Here is an 18,572-nt window from a genome sequence, read left to right on the forward strand (position 1 = left end):
GACTTAGAAAAGAGAGAGAAAGTCCAAATATAAATATGTCGCTGACATGTCCCGCAGCCTCCAGCCTATCCAGTGACAGCTCTGCGTCTGCGGGACGTGCTAGCTCAACTTTACGCGTTTCGCCGACACTAGACTATAGAACTATAGAAATGTCAACATGTCTGCAAATACTAAAACATTTCAGGTCTTTTCTGGGAAACTTACCTGCTTCTATGGTGTGCAAACAGCGCCATTGACCAACCGTCTCATCCCTCGGTCCGTGACACCTTTACTCCAAGTGTCTGTCAACCTGACAAGTGTGGCTTGTCTTCAGGCCACGCCCATCGCCGAAGCCGACCAATGGCGTGTCACTGCACTCTAACCAATCAGAGCACGTTTACATGTGTTCTATTATTTACAGTAATAGACAGACAGATAGATAGATAGATAGATAGATAGATAGATAGATAGATAGATAGGTAGGAACCTCTTTAAATGAAAGCAAAAATCATGAAGAAGATTAAAGACATACATTTTAATGAAGATGGGTTTCTATTGCGTAGATGATAGACATAATTATAAATATGCATTATGGCAATAGTGCCATCAGAGGAGGCATGCAGGGCATTTATCTGAACATCAAAGTACCTAATTCATTTATCTAATATTCAAGTGCTCCAATTCAATACAAGATATTGACCTGCAGTGCTACTTTTTCAGTCTCGGTCAGGTGATCAGGGTATTATCCCTTTTCCAGCAACACAACAATGTCATATACATATTTCAAATGTCAAACATTATGCAAAGTGCAGCGAATCAGTTACTTTTTATAAAGGTATTTTAGCACCACAATACCAAATTTATATTTTCCATCTGTGCCCTTGATGAAATAAAGGTGAGCACTTTGCAAAAGCTCAAATATGGTTGATGCATTAATTACATTATAGTTATTACAAAGTGAGACGACAGCTATCGTTTATTAAAGTAATCTGTACTTCAACTCAGGTCGGTTGGAATGTCAACAGCGCCCTCTGCTGGTCACACACATAACTCCTTCGGAGAAACGTTATCACTAAATTCCCATTCATGCCAGACATAAAACATTATGACATTCAAGGTAAAGCATGCAATATCATATTTTACAAACATATTATTTACATATTGTGTACATCCATAGTGTCCATTCTCAGATATAGTCACATAGTCCTCTAATGGAGGCATTAGTTCAGTCTGGTCAGCAGATGTAAGATTTCCTCCCTTGGTCCTTTGAATCGAAGACGACGTCTACATTTCAACATACCATCTCCTGTAGATGCACACTGTTTGACAAATTACATTATAATCTTACTGTGGGTTTGCATGGTCACTTCTCCTTCAGCAGGAAAAAAGGAACTGAAACTCCTCGAATGTAATTTCAACAGTTTCCTTAACAACAGTGAACGATTGCTTCGCACGGAGGAAGCTGGACTGCGCGTCATTAGAACAGATGTATACAGTGGTTCTTTTTTTCTCTGGTTCTTTGGTATGTATTTGTATTGACGATCATAGGCCGGGTCTGCTGCTTTCCATCGTGTTGCACCCCACTGCCGCTTCAGGCCACCATCGTGTGAACTTGACGACGGCGTCATTCAGTGTCTGTTATCGAGAGCATGAATAGGTGCGCAGAATACTTCCCTTCGAAACGCCCAGTTCAAACCAGTGGTCAGCAGCTTCAGGGAAGAGCCCCACTGAAAGTGACTATGGGCAGGCAGAGGAGGGAGCAGAAGGTGGGGTTGAGAGGCTGGATCTGGGCCGAGGTCGGGGCTTTTCTGAGCCTCCAGTCGGTGGAGCTGTCGGGCTTATAGCAGACTGATATGTCACATCTGTATGGGACAGAGGGAGACACATGGGTTAGACGAGCAACAGCTGTGTGTGTGTGTGTGTGTGTGTGTGTGTGTGTGTGTGTGTGTGTGTGTGTGCGTGTGTTTCTATTCATGTGTGAATAGGAAAAAAAATCTAATTGCACTCAGAATACGTCAAGAAATAATAAGCCTCTCTCATCTGTCTTTAAAATGAGAAATTATTTCTCTGACATTTGAAACTTATTTAAGCTAAAGACGTTCAAAGATCCGGTCTTGGGGAGATACCACCACTTTACAGAAGTGAAAGATTAAATAGTTGTGGTGTACCACTTCTTTTCCAGACACTGTTTATGTCTACATCAATGTCCCCTGTGTGTGTTGCATACCTGTGTGTGTTGCATACGTGTGTGTGTTGCATACGTGTGTGTGTGTGTGTGTGTGTTTTGGACACGTTATAAATGATTGTGTTTGGGACACTTCTAATTAAGAGTGAGTGCTGATAAAAGAGCTGGAACAAGTACTAGATGTCAGCAGTGGCTCTGTTATCAATCTTTCAACAACAACAACAACAAAAAAAGCTGTGGCTGACTCGCTTTATCTGGTTGTTTTAATATTTACCGATTGGAATCGAATTGATTGACCATGAACCCTATCAATTATTCGCTAATAATAATTTGAGTCCATCAACTAATCGTTTCATCCATGAAATTGGAACAAACGGAAACAACACATCTTTAACGTGGCTGATCGGCTGACTGACTGAGTGTGTGTTTCCTCTGCAGGCTGAGCGATGGGACTCTCGCAAATGCATCATCCCTCTGCTCCACACACTGATGTATGCCATCAGTCAGGTACATTATAAAAGTAGTTTCAGCACTGGTACTCCAAAGAGTACTTCACAGGAGGAGGAGGAATGTTGTTTTGTTTTTATTTCTGGAACAAAATGCCAAACAGAAAGGGGACGAAGTGTTTCCTCATACTTGAATAACATCAATGTATTATCCGCTTACCGTAAAAATCCAAAAGGTGTTTTCATTTCCATTATTAGTTGTAATGTGTGTGTGTGTGTGTGTGTGTGTGTGTGTGTGTGTGTGTGTGTGTGTGTGTGTGTGTGTGTGTCCAGACCTGGTGACACTCTGCAGTATTTTCTTCTCATCCTGGTCCAGACATACAGCAAAGGTTGTGTTTCCAGCACCGCTGACCTGCACCTTGTCCACCTTCACCTCTGTCACGCTGAGCTGCTACAAAAGGAGGATTGCACCTCATGAATAAACATGTTGAAGAAGAAAACACACACACACACACAAAAGAAATGCAAGATGTTCGGAAAATCCCTTCAAAATTGTGCCATGTATATTTGCACATCGTTTGACATGATGTCCATGGCTATTGCAGCTTTTTCTGAGTTGTTTTACTTTTGTTTTCAAAGCATTTGTTTTTGTCCCTGGGTGTGAAGAGAGCCTTGAGCTAAGGACCGATCTGCTGAGGTGCAAAACCACTGCTGCAAATCAAAAACCACACACACATCTAAATGAAGAGATTAAACTACAATGTTGCGCTCATCATATTTTTGGCAAAACAGACCCCAGTCTCGCCTGTGATGTGGCTTTTTGTCAAACTGACAAACTTTGTTCTCAGCAGACGTGAGGATGAGAGAGAGAGAGAGAGAGAGAGAGAGAGAGAGAGAGAGGTCTATGATGCTTTCAAGCGTGTACAGAGGTCTTTGTATTTAAATAGAGAATGTGTTTGCTGCTGCTATAACACCACAAGCCCCCGCTCACCTGGTTGTAGCCCTTCTTGCTTTTGCAGTTCTGTCTCTTCAGGACTTCAGTCATCGTGAGCTGCAGGCACTCCATCTTTGAGTCTGAAGGAGATCGTTTACAACACAGTGTGAGCACACCTACACACCTGTAATTGCTACGTAATTACAAAATGTGGGCATCAAAAGGAAAACATCAAAAGGATTTCAATTCCACATTGGCTGGAGACACAAATGCTTGTTGAAATATTGACTAATGACAATCATTAAATATTATGTCTATGTGCGGCCTCAATAGAGTGCCTCAGGCACAGCGTAGCGCTGGTTCCCTCGACAAAAAGGCACTCGGGAGAAGTTCATCACCAAAGATCTTAAATTATCTCTTAAAAAGACGAGCACTATTTTTCACCAAGATGCAAGCCCATATATATATATATATATATATATATATATATATATATATATATATATATATATATATATATATATATATATATATATAAGTTTAGATCTAAGTTAAAGAAACCCTGTAAATAGAACTTTGAATATATTTTTGTATATCTGTTTGTTGGACTGAATCTTCTTCTTTTTACTTATTTACTTTTCTTTTTTCATGGCCCTTCTTGGCCAGATGCATTTATTTTATTCTTTCTTACCTTTGAAGGATTTATTTCTTGTTAAACTAGGTAAAAATACCTAAATAAAATATAAAGTATGAAAAAAGAAAACGATTAACTTTGAGACGAGGGAACCCGGAGTGCAAAAACGAGACATTTCTAGGTTTTGTGACTGTTTCCTGCAGCAGCATAACCAGCACAGTTCAGTGCGTAGCGTTATATATAGTATAGCGTACCGAGCGCCTCAGGATTCTTGCACGCTTTGGTTAAGTTTACTGACGTGCAGACTTTGGTCTCTCTCTTCCACTGGCTTCTCCCGCTGATCACCACCTGAACGGGAGGAGAAGGGAAACGATAAAAAAAGAGAAGAAAAAAAAACATACACATACTGGGAAATTACAGACACCTGCTGCTTCCTTTCAAATCTGTGAACAATATTTCAATCTGAGGAAACAATGTATGTAATGAAAGACTAATGACAGATGATGAGTAACATCAGTCTGGTCTCTAATGCGTCACACACACAGGACTCGTGACTGATCGCCAGACTGGTTTGCCGCACCATTTCGGTGCCTCATTTCCTGTGGGGGGAGAAGTGACCACAGCCGAAACCAGTTGACTCAGGGTAAACGGGGAGAACCTTCACGGCCTCCAAAAGTAGACAACGGGGACGTTTTATCTGCTAGTATTTATGATTTAATTCCTGTAAAGCTCAGTTTCAAGACTTTCCTCTTTGATAGAGGATTAAAAATCACCCGCTTACCCTGTTGTACAGCACCTCCAACATCAGAGGCACTGCTTCTCGGTCACCGTCGATACCAAACCGTTTACTGGCAGCACCTACACACACACACACACACACACACACACACACATTAGTGATCAATGAGAGCAGTGTTTCAGTTATACCATTACAAAAAATAAAAATATATTATAGTACTGTTTAATATGACTACATGAATTCAGACTTATAAACAAGTGGAGAAAAATGAACACTAGAAATGCTGCATTGTAACAGCATTCAATGCAGATGATAATAAAATGACAATGAAAAAATAGTCCCATTTAAACAAGAAAGCAGAAGGTGCACCTAATCTAAATTATGCAGGAAGCATGAAGAGCTTTCCCTGAATTGTAACTTCTGTAAATGAAATTAAAAAGCAAATTTGCAAGCGTAGCTGCGACAAGTGAAACTAGAAAAGTAGAAGTAGACTGAATCATGGCATATAAATAACTGATGTTCCGCTATATTAAAGGTAGTTCAGCTTCAACCTCAGAAAAAAACAACCGATGATGCATTAAAGTGCTTGGAAAATTGCATTAATTGCTGGCAGGGTTGCTCGGATATGTGTGCGTGTCACACTCACCCATGGCCTTGATGGCTCGTGTTCCTGCGGTGTGACCCAGCTCCAGGGAGTGGACGAACACCTCCGTCCTCCTCTCACCACCGGCTAACGTCAGCTGCAACACCAAGGATCAATCATCATTGTCCCCTTTGTGAACAGTCAGACTAAATACCATGGCTCACAGGTTTTTTACCCTAGAATACTAACGTTAAAAATAGTAACACCATCACTAACGTTGGGTATATTTTACCAAACGTTTTACCCAACGTTTTATTATGTACCTGATCAAAAATACTTCTCATCAGTGTTTGTTAAAATACAACAATAAAAGGCAAATTGAAGTACAGGTATCATGGGGGGGTCCCTAAAAAAGGCTCAAAATCGGGTGAAAAATTAGGGAATCTAAATATAAATAAAGGAGCTATGAACTTGTTCTTTAGTCCACCTGTTCCTGGCACATGTGAGCCTTGTCCTGTGAAGGAAAAGTCTCCCTTCAATGGTAAAACCCATCCACATTTTTTTATAATTTTTCCCAATAACGTCAGTGAGCAGCATGAAGCCACACAAGGACCCACGCAACTCAGACAAAAGCAACACAATGACAATAACGTAACCACAATCGCTCGGGGTGAAAATCACCCAATGTTAGTGTTCTAGGGTTAAAGGGATGCATATAGTTTACTATGGCTGTATGTGTGATGTTTGTGTATAAGCGTGTGTCTGACCTCTGCCTGATAGAGCTGGATCAGAGCTGGCCGGGCAGCATAGCGGCAGTAGTACAGCACCAAGTCGGCCAGGATGGGCAGACACTCACCGGGACTATCGCATGAATCCGAGTCCGTCTTTGAGGTTTGCTGCAGAGCAATGAAAAATAATGAATGAATACTTCACACAATAATATATACATCAAGATTCATGCTCATAACTGGAATACATATTGGTTGAGCAATAGACTACAATGGAGATGGTCTTAGCTGGATAAATGTGAGGTTGAATTTTGTTAAGGCAGTGTAAAAGTTGGACTCCAGCTGTACCTGGCAGACGACGTTGGTAGGCAAGTCAAGCAGGCTAAGGGTGTTTCTTTCGTACCAAGGGTCCAACATACCGAGGAGGTGGGCAATGTCGTTGGTGCTGTCCCCTGTGACCGCGAGGTGAAAATCCTGCTTAAGCAAAAAGCAATAATTACAACAGCGGAATTGTGACAAGTCTTTCTTTGCTCTCTTTACAGTGCAACTCTTTGACAGCTTAGGAAAATGATGTCATGCTCTAAGACTCACATGAGAGAGGGACACTCCTTTTGGACTCATGCAAGGAGACTTCGCAGAGGCTCTCTTCACGGGCACAAAGTAGAACTGGAGCTTGAAGGCCCTGCTGAGACGTGGACACGCACTCTCCTTCCTCTGCAGGCTGTTGTAGGCTCGGGCCACCTTTCCTGCCACGCGGTCGGCGCCGAACACCACCACCCTCAGCGTGGTGTTCTTACTGTCCTCGTCGCTGCTGAGAATCGGCCTCCTTCGGAAGCAGACGTGTCTGAGAGTCTGACTTGGTGGCTGGAGGTAGGGCTCGGGACAGCCTAACTTGACTTGCTGCGGAAGAGAGTTGGAGCGCTTCTCCCGCACCACTAAGCGGTCTTTCGACTCCGTGTTTCCGAGGCTTTTGGCCCGGGACAGCGACCGAGGCCTCTTGGGTTTGATGAAGAGTCGGTACAGGTGCTTGCTGAACCGGGCCGAAGCCTTGGACTTGGGCGAGCATTTTTCAGCGACGGGGGAGGAGCAGATGTCGTCAGAGTCGTAGTAGTCACTGTCGCCGCCCGACGTGACAGAGAAGAGCGACGGGGCGTAGGACTCCGAGGCTACGGACATGGTGGAGAACATGGAGTCTTTGGAGGCGTTGGACAGGGAGGAGATGGTGGAGAAGGTGGAGGCGCGGTGGTTGGCGGTGTAGTCATTAGTGATGGTAAACATTGAAGGCAATTCCACTCCATGTTCCTCCTCATCTCTGTTTTCATCCTCATCTTCTTCTTCAACGTCAATCTCTGTCTCATCCTCCTCCTCCTCTTCTTCCTCCTCCTCCTCCTCCTCTTCATCATCATCAATGTCTCCTTCCTCTTCCTCCTCAGCTTGCTCTTGGTCATCAGGCTCGTGTTCCAAAAGGGTGTTCAGAACATCTGCAGGGATCAAAAAAGACAAATATCCATTTACATTGAGAAATTTAGAAAGATAAAAAGAAAGAAACTCAAACAAATAGAAATTGTAAATGTATTTATGTCACATTAAAAAGGGGGCTGGATTCCTATTGTGCTGACTTCTCTCCATCCACTCAAAGCAGAGAGATATTCCTGTGTATGAATCAATAAAGTATCATGCAGAATACTTTACCAAAGTTATCTGTTTCCCAGTGAAACATGTAACACTTGGCTGTCGGCAAGGGTAGAGTTTGTAGCATTCCTAAAAGGGACGACATCAAAATAACAGCGTCTCAGAGCAACAACCACTAGAAACTGAAATATTATAACGTGATCGTGTGTTCGCATCTCCCAGTTCATAAAATCTGCCCGCTCACCATCAGACCTCCTTCCGTTGGATGCGGGTATTCTCATGCTCTCCCTCAGCTGCTCAAGTCCCTGGATCACGTGACCGCGGCTCTTCAAAGGGTCGCTCATGGCAGCGGCCGCCTCGAGGACATCACTTACCACGGAGAAGATGGACCCCAATTCAGTCACGTCTTTTGCCTGCAAAGAGCATTCACAAGATGTTATAGTCAAGGTACGTGTCCTGAGACATGCAGTGCTATCCCGTCGAATTCTTCAAACAGTGACACACTCTGGTTTGCATCGGCTTCTTTAAAAGTATAGATGTGATCGAAATACTATAAACTACTGGTGTTCGTTTTAAACAGTGTAGTTTCATCTCATATCTGTATAAATGACACTCTAACCCCTGAACACAAAGGACATTTCAAACAGAATTCCTCCTCAGAATATCATTTAATTGTGTTTAAGAACTACCCCTAGACCTCGGTACACGGCCCCCAGCTCTGAGCACATACCTGCAGGGCTCCGTGGATGCTTTGTAGCGGGTATTTGGTGCCTAGTGTGGACTGGAAGGCGTGTTTGATCAGTTTGATGTAGATCTCTCTCTGCGAGTGCTGAATGCCACTGAGCTGCTCGGCCACCGAGAGGAAGTCAGCGGGCACCTCGCACGGGTTCATCAGGAGCACGGTCCTGCAGGCAGCACACAGAGGATGTCACTGGCAACGCATGAACACGTATGAAAAGGGACTAAGTGCTAATCACCTAAATGCTATGATTCAGTTGTTATTTTTGTGGACAGCAACTTTTTCTTTCTTTTTTTCCTTCAAAAGGTATGGCGTCAGATCAGATAAAGTTACTGTGAACCACTGACAATTTTTATTTAATTTTTTTAAATGGTTCATTTGAACAAGAAAGCAGAAGGTGCAAAGATAACACATGTCAGTCTGCACCGGACGAACCATAGATCCTCATGAAATGGCCGCTGATCAGAGAGGTCTTACTGTCCTCATACAGTCCCAATATCACCAACAACTGTTCACTCTACCATAAATCCTAAATAATGAATACATCGAGCGCATGTAGTGTACTCTATAGTTCTCCAGTCTGTCCAGATCCAGTTAGTTTGTATTGTGTGAACGTACATGGTCTTGGAGCTAAGGCTCGGGGTGTTAAGGAACTGTTCTTCTCTCACAAGTCTCTGAAAGGAAATCCCTGTGAGGAAAATAGAAAAAACATTTTATTATTGTTCTCTTCCATCTGTTTATGGTTTCTAAATTAACAACTTGACAAGAACACGGTTATTCATGACAGTGTGCTGGTGGAACAGGCAGAAGGAAGTTACAACATCATCATCATGTTGGCTATAAGCAGTTTGACCTGAAGCAGCTCATCGTGTTCACAAGTTCTCAGCTCTGTAAGTATTAGGCTACTAGTATCAGGGTTGGAAGTCACATATTATATTCATTGATCTCACTGTAAAATAAAAGTTGTTTTGTATACTATATATATTTTTTTAATTGCACTTTACTTTAAGATAAGCACACTTATTAAACCAAAATCACCAAAAGACTGCATCTGTGCCTTCGACTTTCCTGAGAATTTCAGCGTAGGTGTTCAAATGTGTTAAATGTGCGTTGTTTTGTAAATGCTTATGCTTTATCCGATTTTTAATGGCATTACTTCCTGTCATGACTGCTGTTGCTGCAAGTGTTTCTGGGATAAGAAGCACTAAATGCAGTTCCCTGACTTATCACTAGGGGGTGAGCAATTACCAGGGTTTAAAGAAACCAGCAGGGTTCCACTCAGTTCAGACTGGGATAGAAAAAGAAACACACACACACACACACACAAACACACGCTGGCAACACAAACCCATCTATATCTACCTGGGGCCTTGATCTCCAGCTGTAGTGTGGTGAGGAGGCTTCTACACACACTGCAGTACGGCTCAGGCCATGTGAGGAAGCAGCGAAACACCTCAACAGCGCGCTGCAGCAGCTCCGTGTCTGCAGGACAGTAAGGTGTCTGCAAGCGAGGCACAAGTCGGTTATTTCAGTGGCCGTCCGCAACTCTGAGAATAGCTTCATGGACTCCTGCATTAGACTGGACCAGAGGTTTTACCCACAGCAATTGATAATGTAATGACTTGGATCAGATTTGTAAGAAAAACCTGTGAATGAGGTGTATTCCACCCATATATTTAGGGGGAAGCATCGTTTTCTCTCTCGACAATTTTGCCTTAAAACATTTCTTCTTTCAGACTAGTGGAGAGGAAACTTTCAAAACACACATCCGGTGTTCCTTTCACTATTTTCTTTTGCTATAGACCCACCTGAAGTGTGTCCCTTTAATTGACCATAAGAGGTGCAACACATTTTAAACAGATGATAGTAATAACAACATTGGCTTATATGTCACTTTTCTTGTTCTTTTACATTACTGCTTCATTTTAATATTACTTCATCAACGTCTCACATTCTATATGAGGTAATTAACCCAGCTTCGTGTATATAATAATGTGCCACTGTTTTACTATGTTACAGGCTTTGTGACAATAAATAACCAAAGGCACGTTTGTCACGTCATCACAAAACCTCAAAGGTGAAACATTATCAGTTGCTCCAGAGCTCAAACGGAAGTGAAATACTCAGAAGAAGTGTGTTGCATTTCAGTGAAATAAATTAGTGTAAGAATCATGTTAACCTATTGAAACAATCAAACAATGGCTAGTTCTTCTCTTTTCTGTCAAACCAGTAATAAATCAATAAATCAGACATCCAATTATGTGATTTTTGTGTCCTGTGAAAGTTGCGCTTCAGGGTTTTTCAAACTGTGCTGGAGGCTTTAGCCACATACTCTAACACCTCAAGGGAAATGTCTCTATGGTTTGTGTTGAGGAAGCAGCACACATTTTGAGAGGGTACTTTCACATCACATGGTTTTCATCATATCTGGATGCACCTGAAGCAACGTGGAGGAGAACATGATGGCGAGGGGAGCCACCAGCTCGTACTGACACTGCTCCTGAACCTGAAGATGGAGACACACAGAAAGAGAGAGTCGATGAGGCTAAACGCTCAAAGATTACAGCACCATCTTGCAGCCGTGAGGACATTACTAGTCGACAACTGGGTCCTCTTTGCCCTTTGACCTCTCACCTCTTTGGTCTTCCTGAGGATCTGCTTCAAGAGGATGAGGAAGCTCTCGGGGTCCCTCTTCACCAGCTCCTCCAGGCTCCAGCGGTTCATTGACTGACCCACCGAGCACATCAGCACTGAAAGACAGCACATGTGGACTTGTGTTAATGCAACAACGTACACGTGTTAAACATAGAGGCAGAAGAGTCCAGAGCCCAACAGTTTTGCTACAAAAAGACAGTGGCCCATTGTACTGTCGACTCTCACGCTCTGAGTTTACCCATAACAACTTTCAAAACTAGAAAGGCACTCGGAAAGAGCAGACCTCCGCTCTACACCTTTCCACCAAGTTTCCACCAAGAAAATCAGGCCGTAACAACAGTTGACGCTCTGTGGATATGAACAATGCACGGCATGGTCTTGTAATGATAGATCGTCAAGGGGTTGAAGAGAATAAAGGCTGTAAAATTGATGATCAGTGCACACATGCATCTATGACGCACTTCAACAGCTATGTTGTCAGGGTTGCAGCACACTTGGAGGAGACAGAGTCCATCACTAAGGATATTTAATAAACAGCAGCGCCACAAGCCAGGGCAATAAATACAAAACTCTGTTTGTGCTCCGACAGACACACTCGTAGAGCTATATCTGTGTATGGCCAGCAGTGTGAGTTTACATCATTTTCTATTTGCTTTGACTGCTAAATGCGGCTGGTGTATACTCTGACAGCAGCAGAGCGAATACAAGAATGTCAGCAATGCAGTGATACAAGTAATGCAGGCAAAAAGAATGAACATGCTGGGAAAGAGAGCTCAGACAAAACGGCAAGTTTCTTTAGCTTTTATTTAATCAACTATGAATGTCAGTGGGATTAAAATATCCTTTAAAAGAAAGATTTGCTAAAAGAAAAAAAGCCCTGTAAAACAACAATTTCTAGTCCTTCTGTAAATTGTTCCATGTTGAAGAGACACTGCAGAAGTAGGTTTTGTCTCCAGTTACGTTAGCTAGCAACATTTAATTTGCGAGCACGGACAGTAGCGGTTCTGGTTTCTGAGGATATACTTCATGTATACAGGAGGAACCAGCCCGAGGTGACATTTCTGAATCAAAGTCAGCCAGGGAGGTTTGGCTATTGCACGTACAGTGAGGCACAATGGTGTGCACGCTTCACCCGGTGAGAGAGCACAAATATCAAAATGTATGAGAACTCGTTGTATCTTGAATAGATGACATACAGTTAGACCATGAATCCACAGACATTCACTCTTTTACCATCAATGTATTGTAAATTCAGACATCCAAGCAGTTTTCTGCATAATATCACAACAACTGGGAACAATTACACAAACGCTTCTTGTTTATTGCAACCTGAAACTTCAGATGATAGGAGGCATTTTATTCCAGCTGTGAAATCCAACAAATCATAGCCCTTAAGAATGGAATTGCATCTAATGTCATCATATCATGGCATCTTGGTTATAAAGTGGGTTTCAGAAATCTTGTGTTTGGTTCTGAGACTGTACTGAAGTCCTCACAGCAGGACTTTACAGTGCTGGCGCAATTCAGGGGTGTTTTTCTTTTTTTAACACCAATAGTTCAGTGTTTCAGTTAGGATGTTTTAGCAGAACAGATTTCCTGTTGCAAGAGTTAAGGTATCTTCCCCAAAAGACTTTTGGGACTAAACATTTAAATATGATAATAATAATCAAAAGGAAAATGATGAGGATAACTAGACCCACACATCATTAATGGCCCACTGGAAACTTTCGGTCGGAGGTTTTCTATATAAGTGTGAAATGGAAACTTGAGATGAAACAGCGGCAGAGAGCTGGGCATACAGTACGTCAAACCACACCAATCTGACTATGCTGATAAAAAAACTGCCTCACTTTCCATTTGATCCCTCGGTCTCAACAGCTCCGAATGCATCTCTGAGGAGCTCAGGAAGTAACACATCAGCCCTTGTTCAGGTTACGCAGAAATGTTTTCCTAGAAACGTGTCAGTTGCTGTCTGTCTCTGCACGCGGGAGTCCTATCTCACATCTCTTGACGGTATGTTTGCATATTTACTGGAGAGTTGTACGGCTCTTTATTTTGAAAAGATGCCAGCACTGGAAATGAAGCTGCAAGATCCTCATGAGATGTGGATTTGAATATCTCAGTACTTAAGCTCAAATGGATGTAATCACACTCATAACATACAAATCCCTGGAAATCATCTAAACATGGGATGGAGTTATAAAGTGAGGAGGAGAGTGAAACATGAAAAACCGACTCCAGCTTCAGCTCGCATGCTTTAAATGTAAAAATTCTCATCATCACAGTCTATCAGGATATAAAACCCAAGAACATGTTTATGTAATTATAAGACACTCTCTCTGGCAATGGCTAATTTAATCTTCTGGCCTGATCTGTTTTTACACCGTGCACCACAGTACTCCTGCCCCATGATGCCCCACTCACACACTGCGGTCTGGGCCACCACTTCCTCCCAGCTGTCTATTCACACAACTTCTTCCAGCACACAAAAACACATTCCCCCCACAGTGATCTGACGGCAGCAGTGTCACCAACAACAAGCTAGGACACACATCTACTCGTAGGCCGCGCACGCTGTCTGTCACACGCCGCCCTTGTGTTGAGAAAGCGTGAACAAACAACTGCCTTCTCTTCGAGGCAGCAATATAAACAGCACACATCACATTTAAATGTGTTTGTGTGCGTACTCGATATTTCTGAGAAAGTTTGACGCCTGTACCACCGAGTCTTGCTCAACTGACCCTTCGCTAAGCCCCGCCCCCCTCAATCCAGCTGTCAGAGCTATGTTGTCATGGCGCCCACACTGTCACTAACTGCACTCACTTGATAGATGTTATCTGATTTTTGGAAAAAACTAAAAGCCTTTTCAGAGAAAAGCAGACAGAAAGGTCGACAATACACGTTTAAAGGACATCCAGAACGTGAAACTGATTCAGCTGTGAATACAGGTTAAAAAGATAAAGATAGAAGCTAAAGTCTGCAGATCACTGTGTAAAGGTGAAGCGCCACGTCACCTGCTGACTGAGACAGAAGACAGAGGAATTAAGGAACAACACTGTTCCTATTTATTCACTGTTATAATCATTGAAAATGATTGTCAGAATGTGTATACATTTAGTCAACCTTTAGTAGCTAGCGTAGCACAGAAGTGCTAAAAACGTAGCTAACGTTTTGGAAGCGTATAGCTCCTTCCAGCCTCTTCAGGTAACGAGTATCACACAACGTTTAACCATGACTAGCTGAAATCCACAAAACCAGTTTGAAAATTAAGAAAATATGCGGGAAAATTTGCCATCAGCCACAAAACAGGAAAATTAGATTTTACATTACCTTGGCTGGGGCACTTTTCAACAGCAGACATTTTGACGAGCACAGGTGGTACTAGCATTACCCAAAGCTCAGTTCTACTGAGCGGCCCAATAAGCTATCTTAAAGACCAGCATGCACTATCAGAGCCTCCCCGAAGTGGAATGCAGCCATCATCAATGTTATTAAATACACCTGTACTTTCCCTACAATAACAATTATCAAAATGCTTCAGCCCCCCTAAAACAGGCCTAACGACGCCCCTGGTTGATAGTACTCCTTCTTAAAGGAACAGTGTGTAGCATTCAAGGGGATCAATTGAAAGAAATTAAAACATATATTAAATAAAATAATATTAATAAGTGTGTTTTCTTTAGTTGGCTGTCACCTGAAAATAAGAAGTTGTTGCGTTTTTTGTTAGAATGAGACGTTTATATCTACATACTGAGCAGATCCTCTGCCATTGTTTCTACAGTAGCCCAAAAGGGACATACCAAACACTGGCTCTACATAGGGCCATTTGCGTTTTCACGTTGGCACACAGAAGTTTTAGTTGGTTGCAATCTGCAGCCTCGCCTCTAGACGTCGCAGAATCCTACACACTGCACCTTTGAAAGCCTGCTTCTTTGTGAAGTTGTCATTTCTAAGCTGTAAGGTTTTAACTAAAAATATCCCTCGTCTTCATCGAAGCGGTGTAGAAACATTGTTGTCACGTATCTCAAACCAAAGCTCTAGTCCTCGTCCTCCTTCTGGCCTCTTACCGTTCCAGTGCTGTGCGGCTGTGGGGCTTTGTCTCAGCCCGTCCAGACACATGTCCAGAGCATGCTGGATTCTGTCCTCTGTGCACGAGGTGTGCTGCATCTTCACTGCTCAGGTTCTGTGGAGGGACGGGAGACAGAGTCAATATTAAGTATCAGAACATAATGCATTCCCATTCATCCATTCTGTGGAATGTTATCTTCAAATTCGACAGAATGCGTGCATAACATCTACATGTTCCTCCCTATTCATGACCGGTATGCGTTATCTCGTCAGTTTTGCATGGATGCAGATAACCCGGTAAGTATGTAAAATAGTCGAGGAAGACACACAAACCATAACACGCCGTGGGTGTGAACTTGTTCCTTGCACAGTTTGGGAACATGTACAGCTATGTGATAGTGCAAAGGTTTTAATTGTATTGTGTTGATGTGTTGTTTCATTTATAGCTGTGTGATTTGACGAATGCTTGCATAATGCTACTGTATACTTATATTTATGTTGTTTATGCTGCCAAATTCAGATTCAACTTTATTGTCATTGCACATAGTACAAGTACTATGACAACGAAATAGAGTTTGCATCTGTCCAGAGTGCAAAAGAGAAGCAGTTAAGGTGCAGTGCAATGTGGTGGATAATATAATGAAGACAGTATAAACATATATATACATCTATCTATACATGCCAATATGTATATATTTTTGTCTTTACATGTAAAGCACTTTAAGTTTACATGAAAACGTGCTGTATAAATATAATTACCATTGCCATAAATGGGACATTTCTGAGGGGGAAGGAAAAACAGATGCGTGTGTTGCTATTTTGTTGCCATAGTATTTGAAATGTCACATCCCATATGATTGGACGTCTGGTCTGCCTCAAATCAGTGAGTTTTATGAAAGGTCTTTGAAAAATGAGTCACATGAATGATTTTGTTCTGCAATATATTTAAATATGAACTCATACAACAACAAACAGCCACAAAACATGCACAAAGGATGAGGGATTGTTTTATAGACAGACTTATTGAAACTCTGGTCGGGCAGATGTTGAGCAATTAGTGCAAAAAACAAAACAGACAACTTTACTAATAGCAACATTCAGACAATTTGAATGACTTTTATGGATGGGAACAGTACCACAGTCACCAGAGTTACGAAGCAATGCTGCGGATCAAAGAGACATGGTGATAAAGAGTCAAATGTATAATTCCATCAGTGACCAAAACAATGTAAGTACATCATGTCCTCGGCACTGGGTTGTACTGAACTTCACTTTTATCGCTTTTTTTTCAGTTTATCTACGCACTTAGTGGTTTATCGTGCAGCATCTGAGGACATCCAGGTGTGGCAAGTTGTTTCAGTTCTGTTATGAACACATCTGATCAGAAGCAATATGCATAACAAGATAGCAGGGATGTCCCATTGGTGACTTAAAAAAAAGGGTTGAGTCCCAGATTTATCTTTCAGAGTCGATAAACAGCGGTTTAATGACAACCTTTGAATGAAGTGAGTCTGCCACCCCCGACCGAACAAAACCGAGTCAACTCAGACTGTTTCATCAACCAAGGAACATGTTTCAATGAAAACGTCGGCTCAAAATCGTCCATTGACCACTTACTTCTCCACTGGTGGCTACAGCCTTGCATGGTTTTGAAATTCCCCTGAAAACTGCGCAGAGGAAACAAGCTTGCAGCCAATACCATTTGACACAAATATTAACATCTGTACAGACGCAGGTGGTGGTCAACACAAGGTACACGTACAGTATGACCCCATTCTGCACATTGCATTAAAATGTGGTTTGAGTGATCAGATTGCAGTCGGTTAGCGGTCACACATGAGAGCGCGGATGTAGATGCACCCAGAAACGCACTGGAGACGGATTGTGATCCGATCAACCAAACCACCAATGGATGATCCAACAAGCGGATCTTAATGTGGACATTGGGGATATATATATTACAACCAGGTGTAAATGTAATCTAGATATGATCTGGATTACAATGAAAAGGGGTCTATGTTGCTGTCCTGTCATCATTTATTAAGGAAACCCCTTACAGGCGGCAACTTCCGGGTCTGAAAAGTAAAGCCAATATGGATGTGACTCAGACGTGCGTTCTTTCCACTGCCATCAGGGGGCAACTCCTCTGATAGTATAGAAGTCTATGGGAAAATGACCCTACTTCTCACTTGATTTATTACCTCATTACACTTGTAAACATGATATTTTTGGTTGTTTAGAGTTATGGATTATCCTCACCATTATCTTGGTGAGATTATATATTTCTCACATTGTTCAGCGTCTTTGGATGTAAATAAGGGAGTGACTCAGTGAATGGGAAGGATTGATACACATGTTCATATATTTTGCCTATGAATGTACGTAATAAGACACTGCATATATCTGTGGGATTTAGTTTGGATTCATAAAATATAGTGGGTTAGATTTTGTATTTTAGAGAGAATCAAAGATGCTGCTGGTCATGAGTTTAGTTCCTGCTTGATATATTTTAAAGCCTGACCTCATACTATACTTTTGCCATGTAAATACAGTATCTATATTCTGTGTGCAAAATACTGGAAAGTGTCAAAATCTGAGAAGCAGAACAACTTTACTTCCCCATAGAAGATTTTTTTATTAGAATTGTGTTGTTTTGAAGATTAAAAGAAAAGCCAAATTCTAAAAAAATGACATGATTACATCTTCTCAAACTTTCCCCAGTGACTGACAAATTCCCCGTTGCACATGAAAGCCAGAAATAAATGCAGACTGCCAATGTTGATGAACGACTCACTTGCTCTTACTCACCAAATAACCCCACCACACACACACACACACACACACACACACACACACACACACACACACACACACACACACACACACACACACTTTAAAGCAGATGTGGTTGAACTCCTTTGATTGTGGACCACATACAGAAAAACACAAGGTGTCGCAGGCCAAACACCCTGTTAAAGTGGGAAATTGACTTTGCTATATTTTGAAAAGAATACTTCATTGCAATTAATATGCCTGATATTTCACTTGGGAATATTACGCAATATTAGAGTAAATTATACGTTTTACATCATTATTCAAATTTGTATTGAAAAACAAATAACTTGAACTAATAGATGTCACCATAGAACTGCAGTTGACTACTTACATTAAGGCAATTTTTTTTGTATCATGAGTTTCTTGTATTTTTTTTGTTTAAATACTCAAATGAGGCAATATCTTATCAAATGTG

General features: G+C 41.8%; 1 protein-coding gene across 1 annotated transcript; it reads right to left on the reverse strand.

The window, feature by feature from the left end:
* Positions 1–599: 599 nt before the first annotated feature.
* pik3r5 (phosphoinositide-3-kinase, regulatory subunit 5) lies at positions 600–15,421 on the reverse strand (the record flags this gene model as incomplete). The annotated part of the gene is made up of 17 exons (XM_079220401.1): positions 600–1,841; positions 2,946–3,061; positions 3,602–3,684; positions 4,433–4,526; positions 4,960–5,036; positions 5,564–5,657; positions 6,268–6,396; positions 6,577–6,702; positions 6,820–7,709; positions 7,921–7,989; positions 8,105–8,273; positions 8,591–8,765; positions 9,218–9,287; positions 9,962–10,100; positions 11,037–11,105; positions 11,234–11,349; positions 15,322–15,421. The coding sequence occupies 17 exons, from the start codon at positions 15,419–15,421 to the stop codon at positions 1,691–1,693; spliced, it is 2,667 nt and encodes an 888-aa protein (XP_079076527.1). The 3' UTR covers positions 600–1,690.
* Between the last annotated feature and the right edge of the window lie 3,151 nt (positions 15,422–18,572).

Source organism: Taurulus bubalis (assembly GCF_910589615.1).
Source record: "Taurulus bubalis genome assembly, chromosome: 6".
NCBI lineage: Eukaryota > Metazoa > Chordata > Actinopteri > Perciformes > Cottidae > Taurulus > Taurulus bubalis.